Source organism: Elephantulus edwardii, unplaced genomic scaffold (assembly GCF_000299155.1).
Source record: "Elephantulus edwardii isolate Elephantulus edwardi_28Jun2011 unplaced genomic scaffold, EleEdw1.0 scaffold00348, whole genome shotgun sequence".
Taxonomy (NCBI): domain Eukaryota; kingdom Metazoa; phylum Chordata; class Mammalia; order Macroscelidea; family Macroscelididae; genus Elephantulus; species Elephantulus edwardii.
The window spans coordinates 415,913-437,241 of NW_006400098.1; the positions used below are offsets into that span (position 1 = coordinate 415,913).

A 21,329-nucleotide genomic window follows, 5' to 3' on the forward strand; every position below is an offset into this window, starting at 1 on the left:
TGTTATAAAATGGGACTGATATCAGGGTTGGTTTAAGAGTGAGAACAACTGGATAAGTTGTGTATACTGCACTAAAACAGATGAGGGAGTGAATAATTTAAAAGCGATGTATGATAGGGTATTATGGTTATCACAAGAGTCCACAATTAAGGTTGCACAGTGGAATGTACTTGGGGCAGTGGGAGGGGTGTGGGGGGATTGTGTTCCAGGGAGGGAGTGTTTCTTTTACTTCTGAAAGAGAGGAGCAAACTGGGGTGGGGGAGGGATGGGTGGGGAGAGAAGTGCAGCATTTCCATGATGAATGGAAATCCAAAATGTCTGTAAATGCTCATTAAAATTATTTTAAAAAAAGCTTAAGAAGAAAACAAACAAAAAAGAAATAAAAAGATATATTACATTGGATAAAGCTAGCACATCCTCTTAGCCTGGGAGTATACTAAAAAGCAAGGATGTAATTTAGAAGACTAAGGTGCACCTGATCCAAGCCATGGTATTTTCAATTACTTCCTATCCGCGGGCAGTGAAGCTCTTAGTTGGGCAATGACTAAGGAGAAGAGAAGAACTGGTGCCTCTGAAGTGTGGTGTTGGTGAAGAGTAGTGAATGTAACATCGACTGACAAAGGAATACACAAATCTGTCTTGAAGGAAATCAACCAGAGTGTTTTTTAGAGGCAAGGGTGTGGAGCTTCATCGCCCTTTAGCTTTATTTTCAGGAGTAACTAATCCTTGGAGAGAGACATCGCTCCAGGAAAGGTAGTGAGTCAGTCAAAGAGAGGGAGACCTTCCGTGACATGGATTGACACAGTGACGACCACAATGGGCTTGAGCCTAACAGAGATCATGAACGTGGTCCATGAGCCTAACAGAGATCATGAACACGGTCCATGATAAGGTAAGGCTCAGCTCTACTGCTCACAGGGTTGCTGTACAGTAAAGACCCCGGCCAAGAAGACTCTATGGGGCAGGTCTTCTCCTGGGATAACCACAGTGGGAGCCGAGTCAATGGCACTGTTCACAGGGTTCCTGTATGATAAAGACCCCAGCCAAGACGACTATGGGCCATTTCTAGTCCTGTGGTCACCAGAGTGGAAGCCAACTGAATGGTTCACTAGCTCGGTTTGGTTTTGTTGAGTATAAAGAGCTAATCTGACCATCACTGTTCACTTTATTCTTTCATTATTCAAACTCCAAGATGACCACTAGTTGTTGTTGTTTTGTACTGTAAAGTCAGAACCGACCCATAGCTGACGCTCCAGCGGGTTTTCAGAGGCATGGGACGAGAGTGTTCACGCTGTATGCCAGTTTCCACCCCCAGAGAGCCACAAGGCGAACTCTGATGCGTAATGACATGAACCCAGGGTCATCAAACTGAACCCAGTTGTCCTGTCTTCTCTGATATGTTAGCCCTGCTTGTCATAGTATCCACTGTTACTCGAGTCATCTTGTGCAATTTCCTGATGTATCAGAGGAAAGAATTCTGCACAATTTTACATGTTTCTGGGTTTCTTGGGCAAAGAGACCCTTTGTAATGAAATGCTATCGTAGTATTTTTTTAAAAATAGTTTTTATGTGATGAAATAATATTTTATTTCCCTTCTCATTTTTTTTTTATCCTCCCACCCCTGTGTTCCAATCTCATGTCTATTGTTTTCCTATGTTTATCCTTGTATATTACATATATTTGTATTGCTGTTGTTGATTGACATTGAGTCAAGGTCGACTCATAGCAACTCTATGAACAAAAGACCTAATGCCTTTCCATAGCTATAGTTGTTTCTCCAAGTTCATAGGGTTTCCAGTAGCATGTGGTTTAGGAAGTGGAGGCCACTCCTGCTTCTGAACCTGTTTTACAACTGGGAACACGGTCCACAATGGGAAACCATTCTGGTATCTGATACCCCAATGGCATAAGGTTCAGCATCGCTGCAAACCCAGGTTACCTCATACAGCGCAGTGACAAAGAGTAATGTGCAAAGTGGAAGAATGTTCCTCCAGATAGAACAGCGCTAGTCTCTTCTAACAGTGGTTAAGTGTCGTCAAGTCCAATATGAGTCAGAGTAAGCGTTACACAAAATATCTGAACTCTGTTCTAGGGTTAGTATAATTTCTGTACATTTTTAAGAGAGTTTGTTGAGTTTCCAGTGGCATCTAGTTTAGGAAGTGGGTGCCACTCCTGCTTCCCAACCTGAATCAATCTGGAAGCTCATCCAACCATTGTACATAATGGGTAATCATTATGGTATTTGACACGACTATGGAACAGTGTTCAGCATCACAGCAACTCCACGTTGTTCAGTACAGGAAAAAGACAAATATGATTGCTAGGTCTTTAAAAGAATATATTCTAAAAAGAATAAATCTGGCCCGAGGGCTGCAGCCCTAGGGCCCTACAGGATTTTAAAGTCACACCCTCAAGCAGGCTTCCACCTTTACCCTTAGTCTAAGGCCACCCACTTTTGAGGGAGTAAAGAACAGTTCATTTTGTACTGCAGCCCTTGGGCCAGATTTATTCTTTTTAGAATATCCACAGTCAACAGTCTTGGCACCAGCAGCCGGGAAATTAAAAGGCGCATTGCCATGGGAAAGTCTGCTGTTAGGGAACTCTCCAAAGTGCTGAAGAGCAATGGTGTCTCTCTGGAGACCAAGGTGCGCCTGATACAGGCCATGGTCTTTGCAATCACTTGTTATGCATCAGAGAGTTGGACAATGACTAGGGAGGATAGGAGAATTGATGCCTTTAAGATGTGGTTCTGGGAAAAAGTATTGAATTTTCCATGACCTGCCAGGAAAACAAACAGATTTGTCCTGGAAAGCGTTAAACCAGGTGGCTCCTTGGAGGCAAGGATTCTGAGGCTCCGTCTAACATACTTTGGACATGTTGTGAGGAGAGACCAGTCCTTGGAGAGGGACATCATGCTTGGGAGGGTGGAGGGACAGCACAGGAGAGGAAGGCCCTCTGTGAGGTGGATTGATTCAGTGACTGGGATAATCAGGATGGGAGTGTCGGAGACAGTGCGATTGACACAGGACAGAGCGGAGTTTAGGGCTGTTGTACATAGGGTCGCTGTGAGTCGCAGGCGACTCGACGGCACATAACAACAACAACAACAACAAAGAACAGTTAACACACAACAAAAAGGACCCCAGAAACTGCCCTTGCCTGATTGCCATCAAGATGAGATGCCAGTCAGCCAGCCCATATTTATATTTTAATATAAAATATAATAATAAAGCATATAAATAATTAGATAGAGATAGAGAGATAGAAATAGAAATAGATAAGGTTATCACAAGAGTGCACAATTAAGGTTGCATAGTGGAATGTACTTGGGGCGGTGGGAGCGGTGTGGGGGGATTGTGTACCAGGGAGGGAGTCTTTCTTTTACTTTTGAAAGAGAGGAGCGAACTGGGGGGCGGGGGAGAGAGCTGGGCGGGTAGAGAAGTGCAGCAATGAATGAATGGAAATCCAAATTCTCTGTAAATAGTCATTAAAGTTATTTTAAAAAATTTTTTTAGAAAAATAGAAATAGAAATTGTCAGGTCTCTTATCCCCACAGGGAGATCTGGTGACCTAGTGGTAAGAAACTGCACTGTGACCCTGACGTGGTTCGAATCCACCATGCGCTCTGTGGGAGAAGGATGGGCAATTTCTTCCTTCGTAGTTAACTGCGTCTGAAAAGCTGCTGGAGGGTCTGCTATGGGTCGGTTCCAACTCAACAGCACTCAAGCGCCCCCGCCACCACCACCACCACTCCCCCTGCTCAACTCTTCTCAATGAAATTACCGTTGTCTTTCCCCATATAGTGAGAGGTCCTGGAATGCACGCAAACATCTAGTTATCTGGGAGCCCCTCCCTCAGCCAGAAATGCTGAAGCCCCTTCCTCCTATGCAACTAAATGGCCATTCCGTGGGCCGCTGTTGTTGCTTTGCGTTGGCTGCAACTCCTGGCGACGCATGTCCGACGGAACACACGGCATCTCCCTGGCCATCCTCGCAATGACTGGCACGGCCGAGCCAGCGCGTGGCTATGGTGTCCAGCCCGTCTCACGGCACCTCTCCCTGCTTTTTGTTGACCTTCATTTGACCCGTCCCCCATGCTCTAGTGCTATTTCCCAATGATGCTTGTTGTGACTCCAAACCACTGAGTCCATTCTGACTTCTAGTGGCCCCATGTGACAGTGGACAATTGCATCTTAGGACTTCCAAGACTCTAATCTTTGTGGGACAGATTGCCAGCTCTTTCTCACGCAGAGCATCTGGGTGGGTTGGCACCAGCTCTTTTGTTAGCGGCCAAGCTAATCTGTCATACAACCAGGGGTTCTTTAACAACACATTAAATTCACAACAAAGTCAAGGTACACGTTTGTTCACCCCGAATATCGCTATCTACAAGAACAATCCATGTTTTAAAAAAATATTCCTATCTTAAGTCATAGGCACTATGGCTTTCATCAAACCCACGTGTCTTCTCAGTAGCGTGAACGCTTGAAAAGGAAGAGGAGGGTGTGACTTCAGAGGAAATTTACCACAGGGACTGTACGCAACAGTCTGAGTGCCGGAGGGCTTCACACAGGAGCTCCAAATCATCCGCTTTCAGGGTATTCATGCTGAGATCCAGATAGAGCAACTGTTGGCTCTTCCTGACAACGTCACAGACACTCTCCCAAAAGGGCTCCCTGATGTAGCAGCCAGCCAGACTGTGAGGACATGTGGAGACAGAAAGGAGGGGAAAACGTCTCAGCAAGCTTCGAAAAAATCCCCATTTGAGGAAATGTTTGCAGTCAATCCATTTTCCAGTCCACTCGCATAGAGCTTCTTAAAGATAATCTCTCATGAAGAGAAATATTTTCCTATAGATACATCTTCACGTAGAAGCTCTGTAAAATTAATTTGGTCTCACAGAGCCTATCAACAGGGCAGGGTGGTGGTGGTTGTTATGTGCCATTGGATAGACAATAGTTGTGAACTCAGCCCTATCCGGAGTCAATCTCATTGTCTCTGACACACCTATCTCCATGACCCCAGTCACTGAGTCAATCCATCTCAGCCAGGGTCTCCCTCTCCTGCACTGTCCTCCCCTCTTCCAAGCATGGCGTCCCTCTCCAAGGACTGGTCCTACCTGGCAACATGCCCACAGTATGTGAGATGAAACGTCAGAATCTTTGCCTCCAAGGAGCAACTTGGGTTCACCCTCTCCAGGATAGACCTGTCTGATCTCTTGGCCGTCTATGTTCAATGATCCTCTCCAGCAACCACAGCGCAAAGTCATCATCCTTCTTCTGTCACTCTTAGTCATCGTCTAGCTCCCTTCTTCTGTCATCCTTAGTCTTGTTCAACTTTCAAATGCAAGTTACCAAGTAACTGAAAAGACTATGATTTGAATTAGGTGCACCTTAGGCTTGAAACTGACATCATTGCTCCTTCACAGCAGATATGCCTAATGCAACGGGTCTTTTGATGTCTTGACTGCTGGTGCCAAGGGTGTGGACTATGGATCCGAGGAAGATGGCAACTTCAGCCTTCCCTCCATCGATCATGATGCTGCCTACTGGTCCGGCAGTGAGGATTTATCAGGGTCGAATGTCAGCTTTTGGCAAATACTTTTCTGTACCCATTAGGTGATCACGTGATTTGACTATTAATGTTGTTATAACCTTCATCTACTCATTCTGTGTTATCCTTTTTTCTGTGCTGTTAGATTAGACTTAAGGAACTCAGGTGGCATAACGGCTAAGCTCTCATTAACCCAAACGTTGGCAGTTCAAACTCACCTAGCAACTCCACTTTCCATTGAGAAAAAGACCCAATGATCTGTTCCCATAAACATGACCGCCCACCTCGGCCCATGAGGAGAGTTATAAATGCAACACGGGACTATTACAAGAAAATTGTTTGGATGTCACTGAACCGTGAGATTATATTTGCCAACATTTGTTTAGAATTTTTGCGTGTTTGTTCATTAAGGAAATTAGTCTAGACCACAGCAGAGTCAGGAAGCAGACATTAGCTGCGTGTGAGCACTGTGGATCTGCCTGCTCTGTTCCTGGTCTCCATCAATCCAAATCTCCAACAATTCAACCTCTATACTTAAAGGAGAGACAGTATACGACACATGCCTCCCTCCTCACTGCCACCGAGGTGGAGTCCACACGTAGACGTCCCTCCAGGGGCTTCCAAGGCTATGAATCTCCCGGGAGGAGACTGTCCACCTTTCCCACTCAAAACTACTGGTAGATTTGAACTTCTAGGGAGGTGCGCTCACAAGTCCCTCCCAAGGACACCACACCCACTTTATCGGGTGAATGACGACGATGACCAGTTTCTGCTGGCTGAGTTGATTTTAACTCATGGCGACCCGGAGCGTGTCAGCATAGAATTGTCCTCTGACTTGGTGTGTGCTGGCCAATCAGATCTGATTGGTGCGGGAGGAGATTGTCGCTCCTTCTCCAACGGAGCGTCTGGTGGATTTGAACTGTGTGCCTTCCCTGGCCTTTGATTAGATGACTCCCATTCCTTGAGACCTCTGCTCAAGTAGCATCTTCTCAGACAACGTTCCAGAAAGGAAGCCTTGAACCGCAAGGCAGACCAACAGGTTCAACATTTGGGCTGAACTGACGTTGGTTTTGGGCTGCCAGAAACTGAGTTTCTGTGACTTCAGCTGCTCTCCTTGTCCCCGGAAGACACAAAGTGCTGCAACTAGACTTTTCCAACCACCGAGTGAAGATGTAAACAATGACAATGGTTGTCAAGAAACGAGAGTCTAATTGGCAATTCATTCACTCCACAACTCCCAACGTTTCTTTCTTGCCTGAATCTGAGACTACACTTAAGTTTAAAACTGCTTCTGGATTTAACTCAACCCCATACGTACTACTGTTGCCGTGGACCTGACCCACAACTGACCCTCCAGTGGGTTTTGAGAGCCTGAGGGGTCTCAGGGAGGGAGCTGGCCTGCCTTTTTCACCTGGAGCTGCTGGTGTATTCGAACATTCAGCCTTTGGATTTGGAAGCACAACTCCTGTTCAGTAGCCGAGTGAGACTGTAATCTTGTTAAAGTCTACGAGAGACTTTGACTTAACTTGACAACATTAAAAATGGATCACACGTTTAAATATAAAGCCCAAAGTTGGAAAAATCCGAGGAAAATATATAAATCTCCATGATGCTGAGTTAATGTTTTCTGAACACAGTGAAAGCTGTGGAAGTTGGAAGCCATGTATGGTGGAAATTTACCAGAGAAGGCAAATTGACCTGGGAGTTGGATGTAGGTTTCTAAATGAGTGAACCCTAGCAGGGTGAAGAGCTGGTGAGACAAGGTGGTCACACGAAGCTGGGGGCCTCATGGGCTTCACTCTGTAAGGCCGAAAGCACAGGAGACCAAAAAAGATAGAGAAAACCCACTTCATGAGACAGAACAACAGAAACCCTACACTTCCATGAGTCAAACAACTTTAAACAACAAGGTGAAGCAATAAACGCCAGAATGGGAGAAAACTATCTGGGAGCCGTATACCTGATGAGAAACCCCTATCCAGAACATATCATTCAATCCAACAACCAAAAGACAAACGACTCAGCTGAGAACCAGTCAACTCGCGGCCACGGCACCACCTCGTGGCTGACCCTCCCGAGGCTTTGCGAGGCTGTAAGTCACTTGGGAGGAGAGTGTCCACCTTTCCCTTGGAGTTGCTCCTGGATTCGAACCAGCAGGACCTGAATAGTTATTTTTCCAAACAAATCACGCCAGTGGCCAACGGACTTATGAAAAAAAAAATGCACGGCATTGTAAGTCATTTGGGAAATATAGCTCAAAATTAGGTGACACAATTTCATACCTACTACTTACTATTCAGAGCTCTGGTGGCCTAGTGGCAAGAAACTGTGCTGCAATCCCAAAGGCACATGGTTCGAATCCAGCCGCTGCTCTGTGGGAGGATAGGCAATCTCCTCTTGTGTGATTTACTGTCTTTGAAAATCCTCTGGAAGGTCAGCTATGGGTCAGTTCTGACGTGGTGGCACACAACAACAACAACCACTACCACCTCATGAAGTTCTGGTAGCCCAGTGGTAAGAAGCTGTGTGGCAATCCCAAAGGCACGGGTTTGAATCCGCAGGAGAACAGTGGACAATCTCATCCCATTTGATTTACTGTCTCTGAAAACCCACTGGGTTTTGGGTTTCAATGGCACACAAGCACCACAGAACGTCATGAAAAGGCAACGGGAAGATCCAGAAAATAACAGGTGTCGGTGTAGATGGAGGGAGACTGGAACTCTCCTAGCTTGCTGGTGGGGTTCTAACGCAGTGTGCCTGTGGTGGACCAGGGCTCGCCAAGTCCCCGACAAGCTACACAGAAAACTGCCTTGCGAAGAAACAGTTCCGCTTCTTGGTGTGTACTCAAAAGAACTAACCAGGAGTGCTCAACCATGACACTTCGTAGGAACAGAACTCACACGAGCCAAAAAGTGGAATTATCCCAAATGTCTATGAACTGACAAACGGGGAAATACAGTGGGTTCATATGATGGAATACTGGTCAGCCACAAAAATGAAGGACGTAATTCCTATTCATGCTTCCTGTCACCTCTGCGTGGCCACCAGCTGGGTTCTTACTCACAATGACCCTCAGGGCAGAGCAGAACCGCTCCGAGCAGGTGCCCCAGGAGATGCCCAGGCAGAGTCGCCTCGAGGAGGTGCCTAGGCTATCATTTTTCAACTGGCACCTGAGTGAAAGTTCACAAAGCAGGTTGGGTTTTCCACCCTGCCGTCCACACCCATTTTGCGTGGTAACATTAGTGACAGTACCTACAAGTAACCACACCAGACGTCCTACTTCTTTCCTGTGATTTGCGTTTCCACTCATCTCGCTAACCTACCCCTTCCTGTCTTCTGGGCCTCACCTGTCTGTGGGCAGGCGCTGCGCCTCTGACCTGTCTAATTGCTTATTCTAAGGACCGAGTGCCTCTCTGGTTGACATGAGAGCCTGCAAGTTTAGCCAGGAGAAGCGGCTCTGCTCCGGGCTCATGCGTGACCGAGGCACACACAGCGTCGAGGGTTCTGCTTGTCTGCTGGACCAGGGAGTCTGAGCTTTTGAGTAGATGCCTTTGAGCTTTGCTCCACGTTTTCCTCTCCGCTCTCTCCAGGGCCTTCTGCGGAGGGTCACCGAGGAGTGGTCAGCGGCAACCCCCCACATTAGTGAGTTCCGGTCTCTGCATCACGGGAGTTGAGGTTCTTGTGGTGCCTAAGTCTTCCTGGCCTATTTGTTCCTCCACATTTTTTAATTTCTTGCCTCCTCTTTCTTCTTGGGATGGAGAAACCAGGGGTTTTACCTCCGTTTGGATACTGGCAAACTTTTAAGGCCCTTGTCTCACCAAGCAGGGAGTAGGTCCTTGCCTCTGTGGACTATGCTATGCCAATTGGCCTTGATGTCCTGGGAGACAGTAGTCCCAAACCCCCAGGAGGCAAGGCTGTACTGAGAACAGCCCACAACATCGTTCCCCCATAGGACCGCTAGTGACTTTGAACTGCCAACGTTTTGGTTAACAATTGTACACATAACAATGGCTCTACAAGGATTCCTTACCTCCAAAATGTTATGCTCTACCGTTTCCGGAATTATGAATAAAGCTGCTATGGCTGTTTTAATACCTGCTGTTCAGTAGACTTGGAGTTTCTCGGCGATACAAGTAAGTGATGCTTGGGGCCATCTGAGCAATTGAGCCAACCTAGAGGTTCTCTGGGATGAAGGTTGGGAGATGCACTTCTAGAAAAGTCAACCACTGAAAATTCTACCCCCCCCCTAGTTCTCCCACGACTCAGCCACCCTCCCAGCAACTGCTTTGCAACTTGCTTTCCATTAAACACAAACAAGTATTTAAGTTCCGGGTCTGCAAAGGTTAGTTTTGAGTTTGGGGGAGAAGAGGAGAGAGGGAGAGGAAAAAAAGAGGAGAGAGAAAAAAGAGAGGAGATAGAGGAGAGAGAGAGAGAGAGAGGAAGAGAGAGAAAGAGGAAAAGAAAGAGAGAGGAAGAGAGCAAGGAAGAGAGAGAGGAAGAGAGAAGAGAAAAGCAGATTTATTTAAAAATGTTGAGGGAAATATCTCAGTCACTAAAGGACAAATACTGTGTAAAACCATAGCTATAAAAATAGCATGGATATGAAGTGAGCAGAGCAGGGAAAGAATGGACACATGGCGAACTCTGCCCTGGGATGGGTGAAGGGAAGCACCGTCTGAAAGGAACGAAACATCAGATCTATGCAGGTGACACTTTGGAACAGGAGATGCATTGGAAAGGGAACTGAGGGGCAGAGGAGGGACAGAAAGAGGGAACATCAAGGAATGAATGCAAACCTAATCTCTTTGTAAATGTTCACTAAAATCACAGTTTAAAAAAACCCCACACAGGGCAAAAAAACCCCAAACCCCAAAAACAAAAACAAAACAAAATCTCACGCATCTCCTCTGGACTCCTTCCCCCTCTGAAGCTGTGAACAGCGAGACTTACGCCAGATACTCCACGCCACACAGGGGGTTGTTCAAGGCCTCACACAGCAGCCTCACATCTGTACTGGAGAGCTGTGTATGGCTGAGGTCCAGGCATTTCAGACGTGAGTTACGAGAGAGCATCTCAAAGAAAAAACCATTCTTCTCAGGGAAGGGAACGTTGTTCATCCTGTAAACAAAGATAGAAGTTTTGTTTTAAATGAGTTTCATCTAATCAAAGACGCGCTGAGGAGCCAGATGGTCTCCTACACCCTGTGATCAACTGACGTTTCCATTTCACACCCCCAAATGCACAGCTCAGGGTCCCGTAGCCTGGGAGATTCCGCATACCCAGGGATCTCGGTTCAAATACTGGCAAACAGTATTGTTAGTCATCCTGTCTACATGGAGTAGAACCCAGTCCCCTAGCCTCCAGCTTCTGATTTATTTGGAAACACAGAATCCAGTCTTCCTTCTGAAGCATCTCTGGGTGGACTTGAACTGGGCAAGTTTGGCCCTTTTGCTCCTCTGACTCCAGCTCTTTGCACATTTCATTTTAATCCTTTGCTTTGTCTCCCCAAGATGCCCATTGAAATCTTCTGTTCAGCTCCTTAACTTCTTGAATTCTTTCCTTTACTTTGGCTTCTCAGCAGTCTAGTACAATATTCAGAGTCTCTTCTGACATCCATCTCGGCAAATAACGTTGTTGGTATGTGCTGTCAAGTCACCTGTGACCCACAGCGACCGTACGTACAGCAGCTCTGAAGCCTGCCCTGTGCTGAGCCAGTCTCACTGACTCTGACACACCTCCCCACATTGTCCTAGTTACTGTATCAATCCATCTCATCTGGGGTCTTCCACTCCTGCGCCGTCCCTCCACTCTTCCAAAGATGATGTCCTTCTCCAAGAACTGGTCCCTCCCGGCCACACGCCCAAAGAATGTGAGATGGAGCTTCAAACTCCTGTCCTCCAAGGACCAACGTGACTTGGAAATTGCTCTGGGAAAATCTGCTGTCTTGGCAAATAGTCGGTACTAATTAATGTCAAAGAGGGCGTGAATATTGGAGATAACATAAACGATATTACCCTTTCTTCCTCTCATCACGGCAGTAATACCGGTGTAATCTTAGCTACTTCTAAAGGTGCCCACAGAGAGTGGCATCTTTCTCACATATGCTTCAGGAATTTCAATTCAGTTTGCACATTCATACTGCCAATCACTCCAGACCAGTGGTTCCAAGCCAGGACAGATTGGTCCTCTAGGGGACATTTGGCAGCATCTGGAGACCTTTCTAGGTGTCACAGAGGAGAGGCTTGCATCTGGCAGCTCGAGACCAGGGATTCCAAGGAAGTGTCCTACAAAGCACAGGATGGCCTCAGTGACAAAGAAAAATCATAAGGCTGAGAAAATGGGCTCCAGTTTGGAGCTCTTTGATTGACAGCAGTTGGCCTCATCTGAAAGTTAAGGTATCGTTAAGGGCTGTTGAGTTGACAGACACTGATGGTGCCGCTATAAACCACAGCTCTGAGCCTGGCTCCATCCGGTGCCGTCTTCACCCTCTCCAATCCACGTGGGACCCTTGTTGCAGTCTCTGTGGGAATCCATCCTGATTAGGGTCCTTCTTCCCTACATTGACCCTCCAGCTTTCCAGGCATGATGTCGTTCTCCAAGGGCTGGCCCCTCGTAGCAACATGCCCAAAGTATGTAGATGAAACCGCACCATCTTGGCTTCCAAAGAACACCCTGGCCATACTTTCTCTAGCACATACTTGTTTGTTCTTTGGGGAGTCCATGAGATAGTCAGTACTCTTCTCCAACACTGCAATTTCAAAAGACCAGTTCTCTCATTATCTGTGGTCACTGTCCAACTTTGAGGTGTATAACAAGCAAACTGAACACATCACGGCTTGAATCAGGCGCACCTCAGTCTTTAAACGGATGTCCTTGCTCTCCAACATTTTTTGGAGAGGTCCCTGTCAGCAGATTTCCCCAGTGCAGTACACGTTTTGATTTCCTGACTGCTGCTGCCAAGGGTGTTGATTGTGGATCTAAGTAAAGTGAAGTTATCGACAGCTCCAGTCTTTCCTCCAGCTATGGTGATGTGGCCCACTGCTGGCTCAGGTATTGAGAGTAATACTGAGATGTGACCCGTATTGAAGGTTGAGGTCTTACTCTTTTGCAGCAAGCACTCCGAGTCCTTCTCAGTGTCTCATAATCTGCATGGTAATTGTTGATGAGTCTTCCTCCAATGTCGCATTCTTCCTCATAAAATCTTTTGAGCCACTTTTAAAATTAAGTGTTCTGGGATACTCATTCTTCTCAATGTTAACTCTAATTTGTTGTGATTCGTGCAGTAAAATTGCTTTGCATAGTGAATAAAACACAATTATACAGCTTTCTGCGGTTCTCCACTTTCCGTCAAGATTCTCCTGATATCAGCAATGATATCCCTGGTGCCACGGCCTCTTCCTCTTCTAAGTTCAACATGGCTATCTGGTAGTTCTCTATTCATGTACTATTCTAGCTGGTTTTGAATGATTACAGCAAGAATTTGCTTGCATGTGACATTAAATAATATTGTTTGATATTTTTCATATTCAATTGGATTACCTTTTTTGGGGAACTGGGAAAGCCAAGACTATGTTATTTTCTCAAATTCTAAAGCCTAAATTGGTGTCCAACTTACCTAAGGATTTGAAGACAACAGCTGGGATCTCTTAGTTCCTTACACAAAGTGACAAAAGCAGTCTCATTGAGGAAACTGTTGTATATCTGAAGTTCATAGAGGTGGACATTTGTGGTGATGACAGAGCAAATATAATACCAGCGTTTGAGATTGTAACTAAATCTGCAATGAAATTAAGAGGAAATGTTTTCATGGGTGACATCGAACTCAGGACATTCCCAGTGTCAAAAACCAAGCTCACTCCATGGTGCTTTTCGAACTCACGGCAGCCCCACATACTCTGGGCCAGAGGTATGCTCCAGAGGGCTCTGGTGGCTGGCGGAGTAAGTTCTGGAAGCAGAACCCGAGGACTTTCCTCGTGGGCATTGCTGTGTGACTTAGAAGCACCAGTCTTGTATGGTTGCATGAAAAACAGCCATGCCACCTGGGCAACCTATTCCCACCATGTGGGCACGAGAAATTATCTTCCTGAAAACAAAGCTTGCGAGTAGTAAGTGAATTAAAATCTGCAAGAATAGGAGAGTAAACTGGAAAAGGTCATTTCCGGTGTTCAGCGAGGAAAGAATCGGAGGGTGCTAGCTGTCTGAGCCCCAAGTGTTAACTGCAGATACTTTGGCGCTCATTTTCAGGATGGGAGCCCTGGTGGCACAACAGGTAAGTGCTCTGCAAACAACCACAAACTGAGAGGTCTGAACCCACTGTGACTGTGAAGGAGATGGTTGACGTGGCCCCCTGTGAAGACTACAGCCTCGGACACATGACCAGGCTGCTGGGCTCTGTCTCGGGGAGCTGCTAGGAGTTAGAATCACCTCCAGGGACCCCATCAACAAGAACAAAAGCAGCACTGGGTAAGTGTGGGAGCTGCACTCCACACAGGCTTTCACATCCAGGCCTCACTCTAATTCAGAATGGTGCCTGGCGTAAGCTCTGTCGCACGCTCGTGTGGTCTCTCTCTCTCACTTTTTCTTTCTTCCCCTCCTTCTCTCCGTCAGAACTTCCCTCCTTCCCATGATGTGGTAGTGCCCAGTCCTGCCCCCTTTTCTATGGGAGAACTACGACAAAGAAAGGCCAGGGTCCCCCACATTCCAGTCAACTGAGGACTCAACACTGACAGTGATATTCTACCCTGACACCCTCTTAGCCGCACACCCTCCTTGTGAACATGGACAGATGCTGAGCAGTGGCCAGGGAGAAAGCCGTGGGGTGAACTCACATGGCTCGATTGTCTTTCTCCTCATTTAAGATATCCTCAATGGAGACTGCAAGTTTCCTCAGACAGGAGCTCTGTTTCAGGCAGTAGGCGGACACTATCAGGTCCAATCGGTCGGTGACAGACAGGTGGACTTCCTGGAAGCAGTCCAATGCCTCCTTCACAAACCCTTTATCCTCAACCTCGAACAGACAGTAACACAAGGCCGTGAAACAGAGCTCTTTCTTCTGAAGTTCGTGCTCACCTAAACTCTTCAGGCAAAGGCAGACTTGCTCCTTGACCTCTGGAATTAGCTGGAAACCAAACTCATGTAACCTTTCCTCTCCCTTCGTATTCAAAAGACCGAACAAAAAACATCCCAGAAAATCCCAGTGAAGTTTGAATTTCCTTAAGTAGGTCATTAGCAGTGCCTTCACGCATTTAATGGCTGGGTTGGGGTGATCGCTTGGCCTCTTCAGCAAATAAAACATGGCAGCCAAGAGCTCCTGGATGTATTTATGCATGAATGCATAGCAGTTCTCGTAGGCCCAGCACTTCTGAAGGATCTTTGTGTCCAGAAATGTGGGGATGTCCCCTTCAGCTAAGCCATTTCTCTTGAGGTCTTCTTTACTGAATTCAAACGTGTCTGTCCACATGCCCTCCACAGCCAGGGAGCACAGACCCTCCAACTGGAGGTAGTCCTTTCGATGTGGGCGTACGGCATTCAGGGATGTGAATGTGTTCAGGATAAAAGAACTAAACAGAAATGTGCTCCTGTGACAGGTAAGTGTTATGTCTCTGCCTCTCTCTACCTCCTGCTTCAGGCAGGTGCACGCGACCCAGCAGAGGGCAGGGATTTGGCACATGGAATAGAGCCATTTGTTTCCTTTGACTACGTTGTGAGCTTCCAGTGCTTGATTCTTGTTTTGAAAGGTACAGGAGAAGTAGAGTCTCTTCCCATCCTCACTGAGGCCGATGATTGGCTTAATTTCTGGGTTCTCGAGCTGGGGCTCAGCTTTCTGCAGGTACTCAGGTGTGGTGGCAACGAGCACTGAGGACTCAGGGAGCATCTTCTTCCTCATCAAACTGGTCAGGATGACCTGCACTGGCTGCTGCTGCACGCAGTCGCTGCACGTGTCTGACCACAGCTCGTTGGAGGTACCTGTCAGCTTCTCCAAGCTGTCGATGAGAAACAAGAGTTTCCTTGGCTGGGACAGGATCTCTCCTAGGGGTGCGGGGCTACCAGGCCAGCCTCTGGAGATCAACTCAGACAGGCTGGTCACCGCCAAATGCTTCACCTCCTGGCAGCAGAAGTAGAAAACGTATGAGAACTTCTCCTGATAGAGGGTGCCCTCTGCCCAGGTCAACAATAACTTGGTCAAGAATGTCGTCTTTCCGAGTTTTTGGTTTCCTATGAGGATCACAGTATGCGGCAGCTCTGTTCCAGTTGCTTGAGGCGGGAAAAGCTGTTCCATATACTCATGTTCTTTATTCTCAAAGTAATTATGGGTGCTAATGGCAGCTTCTCCTCTGAAGCACCTTTTGAGTAATCTCTCCTTTATGTGAGCTTGGTATCTCTTTTTATGTCCTGAGTCAGTGAGGAAGAGAGAAAACAAAACATAGAACATAATAAAGTTAAACATACAGACTTTTTTTTTTTTAAAAAAATTGTGCTTCTAGTTCAAGTCTACAGAGGAGCTGGTTTGCCACTCAGGAAATCATACACGACTTGTTTTATGTACACATAACATTCTTTGAAGTTGAAATTTTACTCTTCAGAATGTATTGCCTCAGAGAATGGCAAACAGGCCCACAAGCCAAAGCTGAACCAAAGTCTGATTCTTTAAATAAATGCTGTTGGCTCATAGGCACACAATTAGTGTATTGTAAAGGTGGCTTTACCTTTACAGTAGAGCTGAATAGTTGCAACAAAGTCCCTATGTCTGTTGAGTCTAAAGTATAAATTCTCTGGTCCTACACACACACACACATGCCAATCTCTGCTGTAGACACGCACTCTCATACATTAAAACGCTCAGTCTCCGTAAATATACACACAGACATGCACAGCCATCCAACCACAGTGACAGTCGTTGCTGATACAGAATGGAAAAAGAAACTTATTAGCTGCTAAAGACCAGCTAAATAATACATGGAACCATGTTTTATTTGTGGATATTAAAAGCATGGAATTAACTATGTGGAAAAAGAGTAGGGCAGTGTCTATAATGTGGGCCTACTCGTGTAAAGACATGCATGCATGGCATCTGAATGACGATGTAGGAAGGACTTTTGGTGGTTGTTGAGAATATGCACAAGAGAATAGATGCAACTCGACAGTTTTTATGTGCACAGTTGAGGGACTGATTGCACTCTGTGATTTGTGCAGCCACTCTCATCCTCCTTTTCGGAGTTCTTCTTGCACTGTTAACATAAATCCTCCAGCTCCTAAAGTCTCTAACTCATTGCGGACTTGCTGTTACCAATTTGACTAGGTGGTATTCAAAAGAGCAAAGTACTCAGTGTGTTCACTGAGTTAATTGTGTTCACTGAGTTCATACTAGTTCAGTTAAACTGCTGTTTGAATTTAAGACCGCAGAAAATATTTTTGGTTTAAAGTTTAAATACTGTATCAGCACAGTAGTTTCAGGGGTTTATTCAGCCTCAATCACTCTAGAAAAATCTAAGCTCTAGGAGAATGAAAAATTCTGTTCTGCATTTCCCCTCTTTTGATTAGGATTATTCTACAGAACCTTTGATCAAAATATTAAGTAATGGTAGCTGGAAACCAACCATCCAGTTCTTCTGGTATCATGGCAAAGGGTTTGCTGAAAATGAGAAAGACTTGAGGCATTTGCTGCAGAAGAGCAAAGACTACAGCCTTCAATATGAACTACATCACAACACTAAGAAACAAGAATTCTCCCTATTGGACCCAAAGGCAATATCATGATGGAGCGAAAATGGAAGATGTTAACAAATTAATCTTACTTGGAGCCCCCGTCGACACCCTTTGTACCAGAATTCAAGAAAGAAAAAGATACATTCAACGGGAAATTTATTGTCGAGAAGCCTTTCCAATGTGCTGAGGAGCATGGATGCCAGTTTAAAGACTAAGGTGCTCCTGCCATTATTTCCTCTGCATCTGAAAGTTGGATGATGAATAAGGAAGACAGAAGAGGAATCCATGCCTTTGAATTGTGATGTTGGAAATGAGTATGGAATATCCCATGGACTGTCAAAAGAACAAACAAATAGAATTTGGAGAAAGTGCACCCAGAGTGCTTCTTAGAGACAAGGATGATGAAATTTCATCTTATATGCTTTGGGCAAGTGGTTAGGAGGGGGTCAGTGCTTGGAAAAAGAACATCGTGCACAGTAGAGTGGAGGGTTAGCAAAAGAGAAAGTTTCTAGATGGATTGGCAGAGACTGCAGCAATGGACTCAGGTAGATCATGGATGGTGGGGATGGTGCAGGGTAGGAAGGGTTCAGATCTGTGTTCACAGTATGGCTGAGGGCCATCGTCAACTTACGGCTCTGAACGACAAGAACAATTCTTCATTCTTGAGGAATCTGTTTAGAATCCACATTACATCAACATACTTCTAATTCTGTGTATAATCTCCTGAGTATATGTTAACTGTTACCTGTAGACCCTTCTCAAATGTCTGTTCAGACAATGGGTCAGATTGCTGCAGAAGGGCAAGGACTGCAGCTTTCAATATGGATTGAAGCTTAATATCAAGAAGACCAAGATTCTCACATTGGCAGCATCAGGATGAATGGTGAAGAGATTGAGATTATTTGCGTGGCTCCACAGTCAACACTCTTGGCATCAGCAGCCAGGAAATTAAAAAGGCGTATTGCGATGCAAAGTCTACTGTTAGAGTCCTCTCCAAAGTGCTGAAGAGCAATGATGTCATTCTAGAGACTAAGGTGCACCTGATACAGCCCATGGTCTTTGCAATTACTTGCTTTGCATTAGGGAGTGAGACAATGACTAGGGAGAAGAGAAGGAGAATTGATACCTTTGAGCTGTGGTATTGGAGAAGAGTACCGAATATACCATGGATTGCTAAGGAAATGAACAGGTTCATCCCAGAGAGTGTTAAACCAGGATGCTCCTTGGAGGCAAGGATTCTGAGGCTTCTTCTGACATACTTCAGACATGTTGTAAGGAGGGATGAGTCCTTGGAGAAGGATGTCATGCTTGGGAGTGTGGAGGGACAGCGCAGGAGAGAACACTCTATGAGGTGGATTGATTCTGTCACTGGGGTAATGGGGGTAGGTGTGTTGGAGATGGTAAGATTGGCGCAGGACAGAGCAGGTTTTAGGGCTGTTGTACATAGAGTCTCTATGAGTCACAGGCAACATGACGAAACATAACACCAACAACAACAATACTGACATGGACCCACCATCAACACCCTGGAAGTATTAGTCAAGAAATTAAAAGCCATGTTGCATTGGGCAAATCTGTAAAAGATCTCTTTAATGTGCTAAAGAGCAAAAGTGTCAGCTTAAAGACTAAGGTGTGCCTGACCCTGGTATTTTAAGTCGGTTCATATCCATGTGAAAATTAGTCATGGCTTAGGGAAGACTGAAGAGGAATTGGTGCCTCTGAATTATGGTGTTGACAAAAATGATGGCATATGCCATGAACTGCCAAAAGGACAAACAACCGTGTCTTGGAAGAAATGTGTCCAGGGTGTTCTGCATTGGCAAGGATTGTGTGTCTTCAGCCTGATACTTTGGACATGTTATCAAGAGAGACCAGCCCTGAAGAAGAGACAGGATGCTTGGAACATGGGAGAGTCAGGAAAGGAAAGGAAAGCCCCCAATGAGAGAGATTGGCACAGTGACACCACCAGCAAACTTGAGCACAGCAGAGGTTGTGAGGACAGTTGCAGTTGTAGGCGGGGACTCGCTCTCTCATGTGTTGCATTGCCGAGAGTTTGAATCGACTTGATGGTACTTGACACCACCAAATAATGGCACCCACTGAGCTGAGAGGTTCTGACCAGTGTACAAGTCCTCAGCTTAGAGATGACTCATAACCTAGATGGAAGCACTATACAGGTTGGGATAGGCTCCCAAACACTAAAACCACAATCCAGTGCCCTTTGAGTCAATTCTGACGTGTGACCCACACTCAGTATGTATCAGAGTTGACCTACGTCAGAGGGTTTTCAACAACAGTCATCTTTTAGTAGTGGCTTGTCAGGACTTCATTTCTATACACTTCTGACTGGATTGGAACTGCCCATGTTTTGATTAGAAGCTGAATCTTAACTCTTTGTGTCACTCAGGGGACTCCACAGGACTTGCCACCCACCCACCTGTCAATACACATTTAATGACATTGTTTTGGGGGCCATGGAGGTTGATGTGCTGGAATTTGTGAAACTGGCTCAGGACAAGGGCAGGGTTCAGAGCTGCTGTGCATAGGGTCGCTATACATTGCAGGCAACTCGACAAGCACATAACAGTAACAACATATTATATTGGTTGTTCTTTTATTTAAGCCTCTTGTTTAAAGTCAACAAGACCTCATGGAAGGCCTTTGTATTTCAAAGTTGATTGTACTATATTTAGGAGGAACATTCTTCTAAGTGGTACAGCACTCTTCTGTCAAGTTGCTGTACTGAGGTAACCAGGGGTTGCTGTGATGCTGAACCTTATGCTATTGAGGTTATCTAATGGCACAAGCATTACCCATGGTGGACAGGGTTTGGTGGAGCTCCCAGTTTAAGACAGGTTTGGAAGCAGGAGTGGCATCCACTTCCTAAGCCATATGCCTTTGGAAACTCTATGAACTTTGAACAACAATGATAATTATCGGAAGGCTTCAGGTCTTTTGTTCATAGTGTAGCTATGAGTCATGCTCGACTCCACAGCAATCAACAACCACCCTCACCCCCACCCCACGGATAACATTCTCCCATTAGAACGTTCCGGTCATACAATAGATAGAGAGATGATCTCTAACAATTGCGGCGAGTTCTCATTGTAAGACACCTTGTGTCCACCTGCCCAGCCTCACTCACCGGAGCGCTCAGTCTTGGCCTTCTCACAGAGATCTTTCCTACTGATCTTGTCAAAGATTGTTAAGGTCACATCCCATGCTTGCTGTTCCCCATAATGCTTGGTCAGCAGGTTTACAAGCTCCTCCCGTGTTGCTTTTTTCACTTCGGCCCAGGGAATTTGCCGGAGTCCTGGCTGCAAAGAGTCGTGCTTAAGGAAAGCCTTAAATTGCTTAAATTCCTCCTTCTGAAGCTCCTCCAGATACCACATAAGGCCAAAATCAGAAAAGAAAGATGATTCCATCTTGTTCCAGGGCAGTGCTATCAACGCCCAGAGAGAGAGAGTGGTAGGGCAGAGGAGATAGAAGGAACCTGTGGAAAGTTAATTCAGGAATTAAAATGGTGACAAGAAGCAAGTTGTTTACAGAGCGCGGTGGCCTCACAGCCAAGCACTCGGCTTCTCACCCGAGTTGGTGGTTCAAAGCACCCACCCCAACTCCCTGCTGGATCTAGGAAACAGAAAGGACTTGGTGATCTCGCCCCATAAAGACACCCATTTCCACCAAGTCCCTTTAGACTTTAAAGTCCCTTTAAAGATTCGCCAAGTCCATTTCCAGAGGCAAACTGTTATGGAGGTGGATGCCACTCCTCCTTCCACGCTTGTTTTGATCGGGGAGCTCCACCCCACTCTGTACACACTGGGTAGCCAATTGATTTAAACCCTAGGCCAAGCCTGGCTTGCCTGGCTCCTGGAGGCAGAGTAGTCCTTCACGTCCCAAAACTACCACAACACCCACGCACACAGCACCATGCTCTCTCTGGCAACCGGGTCACGGCAACCCTGGGTGGAGCAAACCATGAAAAATGTAGAGGCAGTAAATTGCACGTGAGTTGACGACCCATGTTTCTTTCAATTTACACAGTGATATATATGTATATTTCAGGCCCT

The 21,329-nt window shown here is 46.0% G+C and overlaps 1 protein-coding gene across 1 annotated transcript in view; it reads right to left on the minus strand.

Moving 5' to 3' along the window:
- The window catches only part of NLRP4 (NLR family, pyrin domain containing 4), a 63,685-nt gene extending 43,001 nt beyond the window's left edge, over positions 1 to 20,684 (minus strand). Inside the window, exons 1-4 of the mRNA XM_006901845.1 lie at positions 20,405 to 20,684; positions 14,795 to 15,711; positions 14,382 to 14,560; positions 4,527 to 4,697 (exon numbers count right to left, since the gene is read on the minus strand). Coding sequence (XP_006901907.1) covers positions 4,527 to 4,697; positions 14,382 to 14,560; positions 14,795 to 15,711; positions 20,405 to 20,684 — 1,547 coding nt within the window. The remainder of the gene's footprint in view (positions 1 to 4,526; positions 4,698 to 14,381; positions 14,561 to 14,794; positions 15,712 to 20,404) is intronic.
- Between the last annotated feature and the right edge of the window lie 645 nt (positions 20,685 to 21,329).